The sequence below is a fragment of the Lissotriton helveticus genome, chromosome 8, assembly GCF_964261635.1.
Source record: "Lissotriton helveticus chromosome 8, aLisHel1.1, whole genome shotgun sequence".
In the NCBI taxonomy this organism is placed as follows: domain Eukaryota; kingdom Metazoa; phylum Chordata; class Amphibia; order Caudata; family Salamandridae; genus Lissotriton; species Lissotriton helveticus.
Genome location: NC_136069.1, coordinates 1,501,437,820 through 1,501,456,558, shown reverse-complemented (window position 1 = coordinate 1,501,456,558; position 18,739 = coordinate 1,501,437,820). Strand labels below are relative to the sequence as shown.

Sequence of the window (18,739 nt, the reverse complement as noted above, 5' to 3'; positions counted from 1 at the left end):
TGTATTGCACAGCCCCTATGCACGCCCTTGTTACACTGCAAAATGAAAGCGCCCGAAGTTTGGAATTGGCAAGGATCCACAAGTGGCCAGCCACCAAGAATTCCTACACTTCTCCCAACAACAGTAGTACCCCACTTGTGTGACTGAGCTATCAAACATGAAATGAAATGCTCCCTAAAGCACCTAAGACAAAAGGAAAAATCTATATTTTGCCTTGCAATTTGACCGATTCTGGCAATGTGAAGCTGTGGTACTTAAGCCAGGACTCGGTCAGCACTCAGAGATATCTTCCAGGCTCAAAAATGTTTTCAAACAAAGGCACCTAGGGAAGTCTGTGGTGGTGTAGTTTGCGTGGATTCCAATACTTTTATGTTACCCAGAATGGACTGCAAATTCAAATTTTGTGTAAATCACAGATTTTCCTGATATTTTTATGAAGGAAAATTTCAGATTCATTAAATTCCTACCAAAAAGTGTTCCCTCACTTGTCCCAATAAAAACAAATCCCAAATCTTCACCTAATATTTTGCATTTAGTACATTAATTACATTGTTCCTCATAACAGCAATTTATCTGCTATAACCATATATTAGGTAAAGATAAAGCAGAATTTCAGAGGAGTCAATAAAGTTCGAAAGCAGATTCATACTACATGGATCTTACATTAAGTTATACAAAATTCTGCAGAGATGTCTAAAGAGGTGTATTATAATACCACTGCTTTCAGCCTTAAATTACCTGATTATGTTTGCCACAATATTTAGTTGAAGGAGATGAATCCTCAGTGTGCTGACTCTGGCAGGGTTATTCAGATATTAAACCATTTTTGAAAGATAGTCAGTTAGCAGCCCTTTGTGACATGGCAGGCTATATGGGTAATTTCAGATTCCCACTACTGCTAGTTACGGTATTTGCACCCGGCTGCAGCAGGCACATTAATCTAACAAACTATGTGACTCCTGCAAACAAAATAACAGTCTGTAGAGCAGATACCTAATTTTACCACGCTATATTTCACAACAGGCCATTGCAGGCTGGAGCAATGTCAGTCGCACCTGACGTGATAACTCTGTCCCAGCACAAAAGGCTAATCAAAGCACAATGCCATATTGGAATCTAGAGTTTACTGATTGATTATTGCTTCTGAATGACTGTTAGGTTTGGGTTTCCTATCAACTCCTCACATACAACACTATGTTCCATCATATCCCCTCCACTATTCAACATCTACCTAACCACCTTACTCAACCTGGTTACGCATGTTACATCCACAAAAATGAAGGGAAGAGAGATCGAGCCTTCCCTCATTCTCCCACCAACTATGCTACTCACTACACGAGAATGACTTGTAAATAGGGGGTTTAACTCAAGAAATGTTTATTTATACATATTACCCTCTAGGGCATGGACCACCCAGTCCCATCCTAGTTCAAAAAAAGAAATTCTTTACCTTTTTTAAAAAAAAAAGAGGAAAACTCGACTTTCTCAAGACTTGTGAAAGAGGCAAGTAAAAATCATAACCCAATTTGGGAATGAGATAGGGGTGTTAATACTCCCCTCACCCACTCAATGAGTGACATGCTTCATCATAGGGCCGCTGTGACTCCCTGGTGCAGACCAACATCCAGAGAGGAGCGCTGAGAAGAAAGAATATAGAAAATAAATACATCTATGAATAGGGATCCCTTAGACAGAAATACATTCTACAACTGTCTAAGTGGGTATCCTGCATACAGAATGTTCTCAACCACCCGCAAAGTTTCCCTCTGGAGGATAATTGTGTATAATGATTCTATATCCAACCCTATTCACAGATCTTCCATTGGGTTGAATTCAAGGTCCTTGATTAAAACCGGATCACTGACTGAATATCGACGGACACAATATAGACTACCCAAAATATCCAGGCCAAAATATCGACGGACAAAATATCGAATTCTTATCTACAAACAGGTAAGTACCAAAATATCGAGTCCAAAATATCGTTTATATATATATATATATATATATATACATTGTACAAATATCGAATTTGTTAAAAATAATGTAAAATAAAAAAATTATTAAAATAGCTAAAATATACTTAAAAATACTTAAATTACCTTAAAATTATTAAATAATTTATTTAACTTATAAACAAAAAAATATATAATCATATCTGTTAAAACATATATATATATATATAAACATAATATTAATAAAATATACACAATATTATTACCGTAGGATAGCGTAGGGGTAAAAATTACTATTCCCACTCCTGGAAGTGCAACAGTAGGGAAAGCATTGGATAGCGTAGGGCCAAAAATTACTATTCCAACTCCAGAGAGTGCAACAGTAGGGAAAGCGTTGGATAGCGTAGGGGTAGAAATTACTATTCCAAATCCAGTGAGTGCAACAGTAGGGAAAGTGTTGGATAGCGTAGGGGTAAAAATTACTATTCCCACTCCAGCGAGTGCAACAGTAGGGAAAGCGTTGGATAGCGTAGGGGTAAAGATTACTATTCCCACTCCAGAGAGTGCAACAGTAGGGGAAGCGTTGGATGGCGTAGGGGTAAAAATTACTATTCCAACTCCAGAGAGTGCAACAGTAGGGAAAGCGTTGGATGGCGTAGGGGTAAAAATTACTATTCCCACTCCAGAGAGTGCAACAGTAGGGAAAGCGTTGGATAGCGTAGGGGTAAAAATTACTATTCCCACTCCAGCAACTGCAACAGTAGGGAAAGCGTTGAATAGCGTAGGGGTAAAAATTACTATTCCAACTCCAGTGAGTGCAACAGTAGGGAAAGCGTTGGATAGCGTAGGGGTAAAAATTACTATTCCCACTCCAGCGAGTGCAACATTAGGGAAAGCGGTGGATAGCGTAGGGGTAAAGATTACTATTCCAACTCCAGAGAGTGCAACAGTAGGGGAAGCGTTGGATGGCGTAGGGGTAAAAATTACTATTCCAACTCCAGAGAGTGCAACAGTAGGGAAAGCATTGGATGGCGTAGGGATAAAAATCACTATTCCATCTCCAGTCAGTGCAACAGTAGTGAAAGCGTTGGATAGCGTAGGGGTAAAAATTACTATTCCCACTCCAGAGAGTGTAACAGTAGGGAAGGCGTTGGATAGCGTAGGGGTCAAAATTACTATTCCCACTCCAGAGAGTGCAACAGTAGGGAAGGCGTTGGATAGCGTAGGGGTAAAAATTACTATTCCTGCTCCAGTAAGTGCAACAGTAGGGAAAGCGTTGGATAGCGTAGGGGTAAAAATTACTATTCCCACTCCTGAGAGTGCAACAGTAGGGAAGGCGTTGGATAGCGTAGGGGTAAAAATTACTATTCCAACTCCAGTGAGTGCAACAGTAGGGAAAGCGTTGGATTGCGTAGGGGTAAAAATTACTATTCCCACTCCAGTGAGTGCAACAGTAGGGAAAGCTTTGGATAGCGTAGGGGTAAAAATTACTATTCCCACTCCAGAGAGTGCAACAGTAGGGAAGGCGCTGGATAGCGTAGGGGTAAAAATTACTATTCCTACTCCAGTAAGTGCAACAGTAGGGAAAGCATTGTATAGCGTAGGGGTAAAAATTACTATTCCCACCCCAGAGAGTGCAACAGTAGGGAAAGCGTTGGATAGCGTAGGGGTAAAAATTACTATTCCCACTCCAATGAGTGCAACAGTAGGCAAAGCGTTGGATGGCGTAGGGGTAAAAATTACTATTCCCACTCCAGAGAGTGCAACAGTAGGGAAAGCGTTGGATAGCATAGGGGTAAATTTTAATATCCCCACTCTAGTGAAAATACATTAAATCACTTATTTTTAAATTAATCAATTAATGCATTTTAATTACCAATTAAGAATTAGTTAATTACCAATTAAAAATTAATTAACAATTTATTCTAAATACCAATTAAATGATTAACATGTTTAATCAATTATATTAAATTACTTCCCACCCTATTCCCCAATAAACCCACAACCCACTACTAAAAATAAAATAATATTATTCACATAATTATCAATTAATCAATTAATAAAAATTAATTAACAATTAACAATTAATTAATTACCAATTAAAAATTAATTGACAATTTATTCAAAATAAATACAAATTAATTAATTAACATGTTTAATTAGTTATAATTAAATTACTTCCCACCCTATTCCCCTATGAACCCACAACCCGCTACTAAAAATAAATTAATATTACTCACATAATTATCAATTAATCAATTAATAAAAATTAATTATCAATTAACAATTAATTAATTACCAATTGAAAATTAATTAACAATTTATTCAAAATAAATACCAATTAATCAATTAACATGTTTAATTAATTATAATTAAATTACTTCCCACCCTATTCCCCTATAAACCCACAACCCGCTACTAAAAATAAAATGATATTATTCACATAATTATCAATTAATCAATTAATAAAAATTAATTATCAATTAAAATTAATTAATTACCAATTAAAAATAAATTGACAATATATTCAAAATAAATACCAATTAATTAATTAAAATATTTAATTAATTATAATTAAATTACTTCCCACCATATTCCCCTATAAACCCACAACCCGATACAGAATTAAATTACGCAAAAATTAAATAACATAAAATTAGTTACTTACAATAAATTACAAATAAATATACACTTTTCACACATAAACTAACATATAAAACACCTAAAAAAATTCGATATTATTAAAAAGTCAATAATTTTAATCACCTATATTATGTACTTCGGTATTTTGACTGTCTATATTTTTAAATTCGATATTACAGTACTTACCTTCAAAACGATATTTTGGATGTCCATATTCTGTCCAGTCGATATTTTGTCAATTCTATATTTTGGACTCGATATTTAGGTTACTCGATATTTTGGAATCGATATTTAGACCATTTACCATTAAAACCAATACCTCCCTCATGTCAATCAATCTATCAATAAAATATTTATTTAATCTCTTTTGCACAGATCATAAAAGCACAATTTCATCACAAACGCATTAAATATATGATACAGACAATTAGATAAAAACATTTAAAATCTTAATAAGCGTTGGTTGTCATTGAGTCAGGGTTGCCTCTTGTATGTGTCTTAGTTTCATATTTACAGTAATTCGTTAAATCCTCAAGCCGCCCAGCACCTTCCTCCTTTTCATGCAAGCCCACAGAAAAGTGGCTAAAGAGAAACAAACGAAGGGATCATGGAGAGACTTTAAAAAATACAGTGCCACCCTACATTTGGAAAAATTGTGCTGCCTTAAATTTGGCAGAATAAAAGATTCTCTTTCAGTTTGGTAAAGCTTGCAGAACAGGATAAGATGTAAGTCAGACTGGGACGAATGTTTGTCACACAGGCATGGGATCAAATCTGAGTGTTTGAATTTCTTCCCTGGGAACCCTAACATCAGAGGAATTAAGTTCAAACTGAAGTGCAGAAAAATGTATCTATGCAGTGCGATAGTGATAGTAGATAGATATGAGAATCCTTCCCCTAATCTTGGGGGATAAGGTCATATGCAAGGGACACTTTTTGTTGATAATTATTTTCCCTACGGGCAAAATTAGCCCTCTGCATAAATGCCTCAGTTACTTTCTGTTTGGAAACCTTCCTGCAGGATGTCGTATCCCAAAATAATTCTCCTAGTCCAATCGCCCTCAGTTCTGCCGCCGCGTTTCTTAGCCAGCTACTCATATAATAATGTTCCAGCTTCAAACAATCTCCAATTATATGCTGTGTTAGATTGACAGTGGTCCTGCGCCAAATGGAAGGCCATAACAAAATTGTCGCCAATTTAATGGAGTCTACCATATAAGGTAGCCCTAATTCAAGTTGTAAAATATAATTGGAGAAGGAATGGGGATGCGCCACCTGGTTTAAAAAAAGATGTCTTCAGTTATTTGAAGTTGGTCGATATGGGCCATCCCCAGACTCCCACCCCATAGGCTGGAGCTCGCCTCTTTGTTTTTGCGTGATAGATGTTTTTGATGGGGTCCAGGGGACTGGCTCCTAGCTTCTTAACAAAGCCCTTGATGGCTTGACGACAAAGGGCCCAATTCACAGAACTAACTTAAGACAAAATCCTAAACTTACTACCATTTTGGTATTTACAGAAGGCACTTACTCATTTTAGTATTCACAGAAGGCACTTAATCATTGATGAGTAAGGCACTTACTCATTGATGAGTAAGTGCCTTCTGTGATTACCAAAATGAGTATGTGCACTTACTCATTTTGGTATTCACAGAAGGCACTTACTCATCAATGAGTAAGTGCCTTCTGTGATTACCAAAATGAGTAAGTGCCTTCTGTGAATACCAAAATGAGTAAATGGTAGTAAGTTTAGGATTTTATCTTAAGTTAGTTCTGTGAATCGGGCCCTTCGTTCCATGCCTAGGACTCTTGCCGCCACTAAATTTGCCCAAGAGTGTATTTTATTAAATAGGACTCCCAGTAATGAAAAGGACTCGACTACTTCAACTTTCTTTGAGTCCAGGTGAAAATAAGGAGATTTTGTGCCTTTTCCCGCTCCTGCTATAATAATGAAAGATTTTGTTTCACTCGCTCTTAGATCTAGTGAGGCAGTGAATGAGGCATATGATGGTATTATGCTTTGGAGAGCGTATCCCTGTCCTGGCAATTAAAACTGCATCATCAGCATACGCCAATATTGGAAGGGGGGTGTTATCAAACGTAGGCACATCCAGAGGGGAGCCAGTCAGGGCCGCCTCCACCCAGTTTGTGTATATGGAATAAAGAAACCGGGCGAGGTTGCATCCCTGTCTGACTCCTCTCTCGATCTTAAGTGAAGGTGTACATTTCTCGTTTATTCTGTACCAGACGCAGGCAGTAGGATTGGAGTATAGCTGACAAATAAAGCGAATTATCAGTGGAGCAACCCCCTCCATTCCCTCCATCATAGGCCACAGCTTCTGATGGGACACACAGTCGAAGGCCGCAGACAGGTCCATAAAGACCATGTCGTTCTTCCCGCCCTTTACTTTGGTGTATTTGTCTATGTAAAGTGAGAAATTGAGGCACTGATCAACTGTCCCCTTCCCCCTCTGGAAACTGTATTGGGCCTGTATCATAATGTTGTGTTCTTGGGCCCATTCCTCCAGTCTAAATAATAAAAGCCGGCCCATGAGCTTGGCCATGGAATCTTGTAGGAAGTTGGTTTCTGTAGTTCTTTGAACTGCCCCATATCACCTTTCTTTTAAATTGGGATTATTACACTCTGTTTCCAGGATGGAGGGGGCCCTCCATTGCTATGCTCTTGAAAAAGTTAGTTAATAGGGGGGCCCACAGATCATAATAATCCTGAAATAGGTCAGTCGGCAACCCATCAGGGCCCGGTGCCTTCCCTGGGACGCAGGCTGCCAGCCTTCTTGTGACCTCACAAAAGGAGAATTTTAGTGTGCCTTGGGGTGGAAGGTCTCCTTCTGTGGAGGGGGGAAACAGTCAGTTTTATTAGAATCGAAGATGCTTTCAAAATATCCCACCCATGCTTCCTCACTTACATGTACATCCAAGGAAGGATCTTTTGGGTCTTTGAAATAGAGTGTGCTTATGACTTTCCAGAAGTCACTGCTGTCGCCTGAGCTAGCTGCTTGCTGAAGGTCGGCCCAAGCTTGCTCCCTGAGGTTCTTCTCTCTTTTACTTCTAGCGGACTTATAGTCTCTGCGTAACAGCCTTATCTGTGCTGGATCTCTGGGGGAGATTTTTAGTGCATCAACAAGGGCTCTTCTAGCTGTTGAGCATGAAGAATGTTAACCATCCTCTATCTGGTGGAACATTTACTGGATTAGGTCGAGTAAGTGCTGCTTTTAATTTCAATATAAGAGCTTTAAACTGTGAGACTAATAATGCTGGGGAAGCTCCTCAGCCAGACATAGCGCAAATAAGGGACGACATTTTATCCTAACAGGTTGCCCTATTCTGTTTCTCGACCTGCCCCCACTTTAGTTGCTACCCATTTTTCCTGGTTAGCAAGATATCTTGTGCTGCCTATGGGTGTTTATTCTGCTTGCAAGGGAGAGTTAAGTTGCTAAGTAGGATTGAATGGACACTGTTACATGTGAAAGTGGTATCTATGTGGGAGACTTTTCCACTTATTGTAGCGGAAATTAGGATGAAGTCAATTGTAGACTCATAATTTATCCACCTGAATGTATTCTCCATAAGGCCTGTCTTTGTGTTGTTAATTATACCCATATTTCTCATACACAGGAGTCAACTGAGACAGTCACCATAATCATCATGGGTAAACTGGGGAAGTGGTTACCCTGAAGATCTTCAAGCCCGCATACCATAGCCTCTGTATATTTACAGAGTTGAGCATTAAAGTCCCCCACCCAAATGATGTTTGATGGGCCTTTATTTTTTTGGTAGTTTATTTTATCTAGCTCGGTGTTTAGTTTATCTACCACTAACTTCATATTTTCCCCAGGTTCATTATTATAAAAGTTAATTAAGAGCCTGGAACCTTCGTTAGTAAACTACAATACAGGAAAATTAAAATGATTATTTAGGGAGCCAACCATCCTTACTTGTAGAGGGAGTGTATTAGAAATTAAGGTTAGTAAACCCCCCTTCCCTCTGCCTGAAACTGAGGGCACTGCAGCTGTATGGACAGAGCCATACCCCAAAACAAAACTGGGCTCCGTGGACCACACTTCCTGAAAGCAAATGATTTCCAGGGAATGCCAACGTTTGTACCACTGGTCATTGCCTAGATTTAAGGTAATTCCTGCCAGGCTGCAGAATACGAGACTGATCTTACTTTTGTAGGCTATATTCTGGGGTGGGGGAACCAATGGACTCCCCTGTATTATTGGAACTAAGCTGTCTTGTGAATATATGGGGGGGGGAGGGTAGCTGGGGTTAGTCAGTCGCAGGTTTCCAGATCTGAAAGAGCAGCAAATCTATTTTGCAGCCCTACCCCTATGATGCTGCAGGAACCCTCTCCATATCTCCTTGACTGATGTGGCCCTGGTCTAACCCTCTGTCCCGTGCCAATTATTGCACCCTGCCTATAAAAATAGTCCAATGATAAAGGTGTAATCTGAGTGCTCCTAAGGGATATTCTATGGCGATTACTTAGGAGTATGCTTCCCACATATACACTGTTACAATTAACCACCACACAGTCTCCACCAATAGATTTAGTGGAACTACCCAGCCAACCCACTCTCCTGGCCATGATGATTTTATTAGATAGGGGGTAGTTCCTCATTCCGGAGTCCATTAGGTGGTGTGAGAGCCAGTGCAAACATTTGTCCATTAACTGCGTAGTAGATTCAAGCTGGCTTTCCCGCCGTGGAGGGACATTGGCCAGGACAAGTACTAGGGGGGAGGCTGCTGGTGGAAGATGGAGGACTTGTTGCAAATTATTTTCTGCGACCGCCATAAGTCTATCTTGACTTCCATTTAACTGTGGGTCTGATCTTTTGAGCCACAAGGCTGTGGATGCCTGGTGTACTAAACCCATTATACCTGGTGGTGGTAGAGTTGGAAAATCCGATAATGCATTAGAACGGGCGGTAGATATGGGAAGTGACCCACAAGGCAGCGTGGCAGAGATTATTGGGTACATGACTTGGGTGAGACCGACGGGCCCTGGCCGTTGTGAAAATGAGACAGAGTTTTGTCCACAATTAAGGCTGCAGGCTCCGCATGCAAGGGTTCTGGGGGGCAATGAAGCAATGCATTCTCGGCCTCCAGACAGGGTAATCGCTCTCCAATCTCTGGTAATTTGATTCAGATGGGGGACAACAAGGAGGACATCCATTTGCTTACTCCTGCCCATAGCGCTTCATCAAGTACTACAGATGGAGATGTAGAACTTACAGTGGATAGTATTGGCAGGCTCACTGTGGCAATCTTGGGACTTCCGCCACTAGGTTTGGGGACTCGAGTTGGTTTGCTTGGCTTAGGCTTTGATTTGGGATTCCACCACCCCTACAATGTTTAGCTGGAGGATCGTTAGATAGGTCAATGTGGGGGGAGTGCTTAGGCCCCCTACTAGTCGGGATGGGAAGGGCTAGTGTGGCAGATAGAGTTTCCAGATGGATATATTGGCGGTTAGTAGGTGTTAACAGTTGTGAAGACTGGGTGTGAGGGACCTCCTCTAGAGCGCTCCCTGTGGCCGACCTCAATGGGGAAAAGAAGGGGGTTCCATAGATAAGCACCTCTCATTAAGTTCTGTCTCATGGGTAAGGCCGCTCACCGCTCTAGACAAGAACACATCAAGCGTTGCTGCAGTGCCTCCACCCGCTTTCTCCATGTGTTCTTTCCACTTCACCACTCTAACAAGCAAATAATAAAACAATACCTTAAGTCAGACGCAGAGATTTAGAGGGGGGGCCAACCCAGCCTCCTCCAGGCTCAGCAGACATGAATGCACCCGCATTTGGCCCCCCACGCCCGTCCCCCGCCACGGGCTGGCGTCTCCTTTTTGTGTGTGTCTGCTCGCTGTGAAGGTTGGGATAGGAAGTCCCCAGCAAGGGGCGCAGCGTGCGCCCAAAGACCGGTAAGCGTGAAAGCGGCTACAGGGGCCATAGGCTGGCATCTCCTTTTTGTGTGCATCCATGCACTGTGGAGGTCAGAGTATGCAGTCCCCAGCAAGGCGTGCAGCGTGTGCCCAGAGACCGGTAAGCGGGAAAGCAGCTACAGTGGCCGCTGGCCAGCGTCTCCTTTTTGAGCACGTCCGTGCGCTATGGAGGTCGGGGTATGCAGTCCCCAGCAAAGCGTGCAGCATGTGCCCAGACATCGGTAAGCAGGAAAGCGGCTACAGGGGCTGCGGGCTGGCGTCTCCTTTTTGTGAACGCCCGCTGTGGAGGTTGGGATATGCAGTCCCCAGAAAGGCGTCTAATGTGTGCCCAGAGACCGGTGTGTGGGAAAGTGGCTACCTTGTGTCCTTTAGGTAGGCTGGCATATTCTGAACCACTGGTCTGAAATAAAAGTCACAAAATTGTGAAAGTGGTTCGAGGATAGAATCATTCCCGGACACTGTAGCTCTGCCTGGTGGGAGAGTCATTTTGTGTACTTTAGGAAGGGTATACAAATAAGGTGTTTTGGGATTCTCTTTAAGTAGAAAATCAGCCTCCTTTTGACTAATCCACCCATTGGCAAGTGCTTCCTCCAAATGATATTCATTTCTTTCTGTAATCGTTCTGCGGGATCTCTTCCCAGCATTTCTTTTCATGAAATAGGAACATACACATTTAAGCACAGGCATCTGGTGGAATGAAGGATTGGCCGAAGGTGGGTGGGGACAAAGAGCTTCAAAGTCACCCAAAAAAAAAAACTGCTTAGGATGTGAAACGCTTTGACAGAGAGAAGGTGTACCCGTTCACTAAAGAAGACTATCAGGTTACAGCCAATGACAATTCCTTTGACGAGAGCCCGACCAGTTTCTCTCGAAGATCTGGCTCAGTTAGTAGCGACTCCAGCTATGAAAGTAGGGACAACTTCTGAGATGTTTTCTTATGCCGTTGAGGCATCCCCGTAGATTATTTGGGGTAAGCGCTGTGCTCATTGTCACTAGTGTTGTGCATGTACCTTGGCCCCCTCAATCTCTAAAGGGTGTCACAACATTTTTACAACAATGCACTACCATAATGCCTTAATGCAATGTTGTGATGTACTTTCATGACACACATGTGTATGGAAGTTCACACAGCTTAGACGTGTACCGATAACCTAAGTAATAATCATGTTCTAGGATCGCTACTAGCACGATCTCACAAAGGTTTCCTTTTCATTTATCTTTTCATTTGTTTAGGTTGTATTTATACGTAGGAGTGGTCCCAAATGAATGGGTTCAGACACACCTTGACCACTGACCTGATTCAGGTTAAAATAACAGGGTGTATGTTTGTCTCTTTCAAACCCCTGTTTAACGTTTATCTTTGCACTTTAACTTCCTTCGGGTCCTGATGAAATGCCATAGGATCCAATAGGGACCAACAGGGCGTGAAACATGTCGACCACACTATTAATTTTTATCACCACTCACCTATTTTGAATTAACAAACCAACCCTCCTCACTGGAGTAAGGGTACACAAGTTATTTTTCCTAATTTCAATCTTACCGAATGGACCCAAGAATAAATACTACCAAGGGCACCGTTACATTATTTTTAATTCACTTGCACACTCCCCACATACCCTCACTCACCACTGTGGCGTTCCTCTCAAAATATCTCCACTAAAGAGCCCTCTTGCAGGGCCCGTGGGGGACTGCAGCGCCACCCGTATGAGGAGCAAAACTCCAAATGATGAAGCATGACACCTCAATGAGTGTGTGAGGGCAACTCTTCAAATTTTAAGAATTCCCTTGCATCCAATCCTATATTATATACATCTAACCTTATATAGTTCCTCCAGTTAAACTCCAACAAAACAAAGATCCTCCTGTTCGGGAATGCGGAGGAACTGTGGATGGCAGACTGGTGGTCCTTCGAACTGGGAGAGCCCCCTTCCCCCAGAAAGCAGGAACCTGGGAATTTTGATTGACATTAAATTATCGCTTGAGGATCATGTGAAGGCACTCTCAAGCACCTGTTTTGGGACTCTGCGGATGCGAAGAAAGGTCTTTCCTTGGATCCCCTTGGACGCAAGAAAGACCCTTATCCATGCACTTATTGTGAGCAGGCTGGATTATGGCAATGCGCTACTGGTAGGAGCCAGGGAAGACCTTTCCTCCAGGCTTCAGGTACAGCAAAATACTGCAGCAAGGATGGCATTGAACAAGCCAAGACGTTCCCTGTCTCGACCCCTACTACAAACCTTATACTGGCTACCCATCAGAAAGAGAGCTGTGTTTAAACTCTTGACACCTGTGTTCAAGGTAAGGCAAGGTTTGCGGCCAGTATACTTAAGGCAGAAGGTAATTCTGTATGTCCTGGGCCGCCAACTTAGATCAAGTAATCAGAATTTATTATGCCCATGCAAGATTAATAAATCAAGAATGGGAGGTTGTGCATTCTCCTATCTTGCTCCCTTTCATTGAAACAGGTTACCGGAAGAGATCTGACGCTGCACCTCCTTGGGGCACTTTAAGAAATGTGTAAAAACCTGGATGTTTTAGAGGGTATAAGTGGGTGAGGGTACTGCTATGCGCTGCCAAGCGCCAAGAGATCCCCCTGGGGATGATTCGTTGCGCCATATAAGTGTTAAATAAATAAATAAAATAAATATTCATGTATTAAACAGGTTACTATCAACTACCTTCCTTTTTCTCACACTCTGCTGCAGAGTTTGCTAGCACTTACTCACAGGAACATTTACTCTCTAGTGATTTTGACGTAGTGCCTTGGGAACATGGATTCTCCCCCTCTTTTTCTTAAGCTCCCTGTCCCTCTCTTTGTACATTAGGAGGTGACGAGCTAACACTATCGGATTTTATCTTAGGTATTTGCTATTCCTTTATAGGTACACAGACGATGTGTGTCTAAAAAAAGGGCAAGTATAACCATGTTAAGTGCCTTACCATATAGTGACAAGACTAGGGGGTTATGTATCTAGAACCTTTTGTAGGGATTCATATCCTGACGAATGCCATCGACCCTTACGGGCGGCTACTTACGGCAAAAACATGTTGATACAGCAGTTACGGTAATGGTGATGTTACCTTCCCATATACCCTTAATTTAAACTGCATAATTACCCAAAAATGTGCTTAATTTGTGCTTTTGTAAGTGCTGGTATATGTTGAAATATTTGTACAATTCATTTACAGGTATTTACATTTTTGTGAATTTAAACAAATTGCCATCCTACAGTATTTGCTTTGCACTCGTACACAAGCCCACTGGAATTATGCTATTCTACGATTGCGGAATTATGCAATTTCTGTGGCTGCAGCTTTACCGCGTAATAATTCATTTGCGACATATCATCTGCTGCATAATCTACAGATTCTAACAAAACAACACATTTTGTTTCTAGCTTGAACAGATCAAAATTTAAATGCTGCAACTCGTGCAGCTGTGCACTGGAAGGTCCTTTGCAACTGGTACTAATATAGTGAAAACTTTGCGCAGACAGTTCTAACGTGCAAAAATGACAAAATAATGGAGTAATACCATTAAAGAATGTGCCTAATTCCAGAGGCCCTGCCTGTACCACAGAGAGATTGTCACATAATTCTCTCACTTTGAAATGTCACAATCACAATCCTCTCACTGATCATTGAGGAGCTCCAACACCCTCGCTCTTGTCCCTCCTCTGTTAAACAAGAAAACCACACAATCTCGCTCCTTTTCCGGGAATGCACCTAATATCTGGAACTCCTTCCTTAAAGATCTTTGTTGCAACCCCTCTTACATCAGTTTAAAAAAAAGACCTCAAACTTATCCTGCTCAACAAATACTGGGGTCCTTAATCCCTTCCCTGAGCACTCATCCCACCCCGACCTCCTACTGTTTTCCTCCCCCTCTCTCATCTGCCTTCGCCCACTAACTCTTCCCACTAGACTTTCCCATAGGACTTGCTTCTTCCCACTTGGTATTGCCTTAACCTCCCCCCTCCACAGCCTCGCCCCATTCCCATACCCTTCCTCCCTCTTCTCCATCCTTTCCCTCCCACGCTAGGTTAATCGCTCTGGATTTGTTGTAGACTATTGCAATACTTGTAATTTGATTGTGTAAAACTGGAGTTGTTTTTTAATGTCCGGATAGGTTTTGAGTACTATCTCATTGTAATTCTGTTACAGTGCAATTAATTATCCATGTATAGTGGTATGATATTTCGCTAACCTACCCCCCTTCCCTAGCCTCTCCCCATTCCTATACCCTACCTCCCTCTTCTCCATTCTTTCCTTTCCTCACTAGCCTAATTCCTCAGGATTTGCTGTAGCTCATTGCAACTTTTGTAATTTGATTGTGTAATATTTATGCTGCCTTTCTACTGTTTTTTTTGTTTAATACTACCTCATTGTAATATTTGGCCTTATTGCAATTAATACCCATGTAAATGGCCTGATACCCTCGGGTCCAGCCAGCGCTATATTAAATCTTTTTAAATAAAAATAAATGTCCTGCATATAGGTGAATGCAGCTGCTAGAATAGGTAAACAGGGATATTTTAGCTAATCACAGCTTTTTAATGCAAGAAAGGCTGTACCTTTAGCAGAATATGCTCTGAACAAAAACAGACAACACAACATATGCCAACAAAGCATATTAGCAAAAAGTGAGCTTTTTTTAAGGTAAAATTGACACTTACTGGGTTATCATGAAATGGTGTGTAGCTTACATATGGAATGGTGTCCAAAGTGTCTGTATTCACAATTATAGGGGCTGGACTGGCCTGTAAGAAAGCAAAATTGACAATTAAAATTAGTGTTATAGAGAGATATTTTTCATTACAGCATTCAATTTCAAGATTATACTCTCCGCTTTGACTTCGGTAATTTACTCACAAATGCCTCTTTGATTTTTTACAAAATTATCCCTGTAGTTTCCCTTTCAAACATAAGAAAAAGCAGAGATGTAGGATTAGGAAAAGATTATAAATGCTCAGGTAGCAAAAGTCAGAAAACTACCCCCGTAGGCTTCCAGTTATGGCTGGAGAACATTTCAGACTTGTCATTCACAAAGGCTCCAATGAGTATTGCTGGAAAACTATGACAGTCGTAGATATCCAAAGAGTACTCTGACCTGGCAAAATCTACTTAAATTACATTGCGAAATCTGCATGAGTAAATGATACTAAAATGTGCATTTCCACGTGCAATAATTTTAAATCTACCCATGAGTACTACATAATTAACTGTGAATAAGCCAATTTCTCCTTACCTTTATCAAATATGTAGATGTTGTATTGCCCTTCCTGCCCTCTGAATGAATTTAACCATGCATTTCACGAGTAAAACTGCACTTATTTCCAACATGGGGAAAGTTCTGCAACATGTTTAGTAACAGTCACAAAATGATGAGTTTATTAATGTTTTAAAATGTTACAAAATGTCCATATGTAGAGATGTGGAGAATATAAACTTGATTGTATCTAGCCAGAGGCATTTAATCTTCTCAAATCAACTTCTGATAAAACACACTGTTGTTAGATCTGGCATCTTTTTGGCGTAGTTTCCCCAGACTTTTTGCCTTCTGACTCCCTGTTTTTGACTGTGTGCTGAACTTCGTGTGTGCTGGCTGTAGGGCTCTGTGCACTTTTTCACTGCTGACTAGTGCTAAAGTGCATGTGCTCTGTGTCTAAAAAGAAATGGCTTTTGATTTTTCCTTGATTGGCATGTTTGATTTACGGATAAGCTCCTAGTACAGTGCACTAAATGTGCCCAGGGCCTGTAAATCAAATGCTAATAGTGGCTCTGCAGCACGGATTGTGCCAACCACTTGAGTAGCCCTTCAATCACTTCTCAGGCCTGCCACTGCAGAGCCTGTGTTGGCAGTTTTAAACTGCCATTTCGACCTGGCAAGTTCACCTACTTGCCAGGCACAACCCTTTCCTTTTATGACATATGTCACCCATAAGTTAGGCCCTAGGTAGCCACATGGGCAGGGTGCAGTGCATTTAAAAGGTAGGACATGTACCTTTCTGTTTTACATATCCTGGTAGTGAAATACCCTAAAATTAGTATTTCACTACAGCGAGGCCTATCTTTCCCATAGGTTAGTCTTGGACCTTCCATGTAGCACTTTACAAGTGTAAATTCCAATTGGGAAAAATATAAGAAGAGTACGTTTGGTGCTCCTAGACTCACAATTTAAAAAACATTGTTTAGTAAAGTTGGTTTTTAAATTACAGGTCTGAAAATGCCACATTTAGAAAGTTGGCATGTTCTTACCTTAACCATTCTTTGCCTCTGCCTGTCTCTGAAATACATGTCTGGATTGGGTGAGAGCTGAGCTTTGTGCATTCCCTCTCTAGACAGTTGCACACAAAGGGAGCTGAGGTGAGCCCTGCATATCCTTATGACCCATCACCAGGCTGATAGGTCTTCCTGAGCTAGAGTGAGTGGGAGGAGCTGACTCTTGCACCTGAACAGGGCTGTGCCTGTCCCCACACAGAGTTTCCTACTCCCCCTGTAGTGTGTTTGGAGCCAGGCTAGGAAAGGGCAGGGTCATAAGCACCACAAAGACCTTTCTTTTAAGTCTCCCTACTTCAAAGGTTAAAATGGGTATAAGTACTGGACCTCTGACACCATATACTCAGAACACTTCTGGAACTGAGAATATTCTACCAGGAAGAAGAGCTGTAGTGCTGCCAGGTGGTACTGTAACTTTGCTGTGTTGGTCTGCTGCCCGCTGCTTCTTGCCTGGCATCGAAAGGACTGGACTTCTACTCTCTACATCCTGCATCTCTAAAGGTACTCCAAGGGCTTGTTAGGCTTGCTTCCTGTTTCTGAAGTCTCAGGGATTTTAAGGACATCACCTGCATCTGGCCACCAGCACCTGGGGTCCTCTGCTGTGAGTCCTGATTTGCCAAGTGGCGTCAAACCCAGTCCTGGGACCTTGGAAGTGAAGGTTTGGTGCTGCAACCCAAGAAACAAATGCATTGACACCGAAACGTTGATCAGAACCAGTGCATTTCTCTGCGATATTAATGCTGCCTGTACCAAAGCCGTGGACAGTGCTTGCCAACTGCACAATGCAACTACCTCGATTTAAAATGTAGCCTGACTCTGCTGATACAGTGACTTTGAAACACCGCCTTTGCGTGAGTCACACACATCACATCGCCAATGTCTGCAATGCACCACCCAAACTCTGATGCATTCCCAGCCCTGAGCGGCTTCACACCAACGCATCGCCTACAGTCCAGCAGTTTCAACATCGACACCTCAGCCCGGCACACAGCGCTATTGACCTCGACGTTTCAACGATGTTGTCCAACTTCAGAAACAATGCATTGCCACCGAAAGTGATACATCCCCTCCTTTGTTCAAAGCATTATCCCGGGCTTCGACGCATCCAAGATTCTGTCAGCAGGTCTGCTTGACTCCTGTATCGGCCCCGTGCTTCATCGCGGTCGGGCTGAACTTTGGAATTTATCCCAGATAAGTGCGACGTTTTAATTTAATCTTGCAAAATTCATAACTTGGCTTGTGTATGTTGGATTTGTATAGTTTTGGTCTTGGTTTACTCTACTCAGATAAATATTGGAAATTTTTAGTTTGAGCCTGGGCAGCCCAAGGGCTGCTTTGCGAGTATGGACTTAAAGCTCCAACCACTCTCCACCCATATTTTTCATTGGCTTGTGTCATTGTTCTTTGTAAATGCTGGCTTCTGATTCGTTAATAGGCTTGTTAGTCCCTCCTTAGTAACGCCTTGTCTTCATTTGTAACCTCCCATGAGGACTGGCCCTTTTACATCTGGTGTTACACAGTATGTCTTACTTAGTCTGTAAGCACTATTTTCTTACATTAGTTTCTCCTACTGCAGGCACGACATGCTTTCCTGCAACATTTAGCATGCCATGCACGCTTTCATTTTCCAAGCAGCCAGGGACAATGGCGGCCGCTTCATTGAAGTGAAATAGGTCACGCATTTACCAGAGTTTGGGCAATTGACATTATCAATGACAATGCCTTTTATTTATGTGTTAATTATCAAAACAGAGAAATAAAAGGCATTGTCATTTACAATACCAATAGCTTAAACTCTCGCAAATGCGAGATCTATTGCATTACAAAAGCGTGTTTTAAACAGGTGTGGAGTACTGTTGTGGTGCAGTCACTGTGTTACTGGGTGTGCGTGTGCACAAATACT

The 18,739-nt window shown here is 41.7% G+C and overlaps 1 protein-coding gene across 1 annotated transcript in view; it reads right to left on the bottom strand.

Annotated features, from left to right (window-relative positions):
* Positions 1-18,739, bottom strand: part of LOC144773448 (disks large homolog 2-like) — an 843,812-nt gene that overhangs the window by 754,346 nt on the left and 70,727 nt on the right. Inside the window, exon 2 of the mRNA XM_078658478.1 lies at positions 15,264-15,317. Coding sequence (XP_078514604.1) covers positions 15,264-15,317 — 54 coding nt within the window. The remainder of the gene's footprint in view (positions 1-15,263; positions 15,318-18,739) is intronic.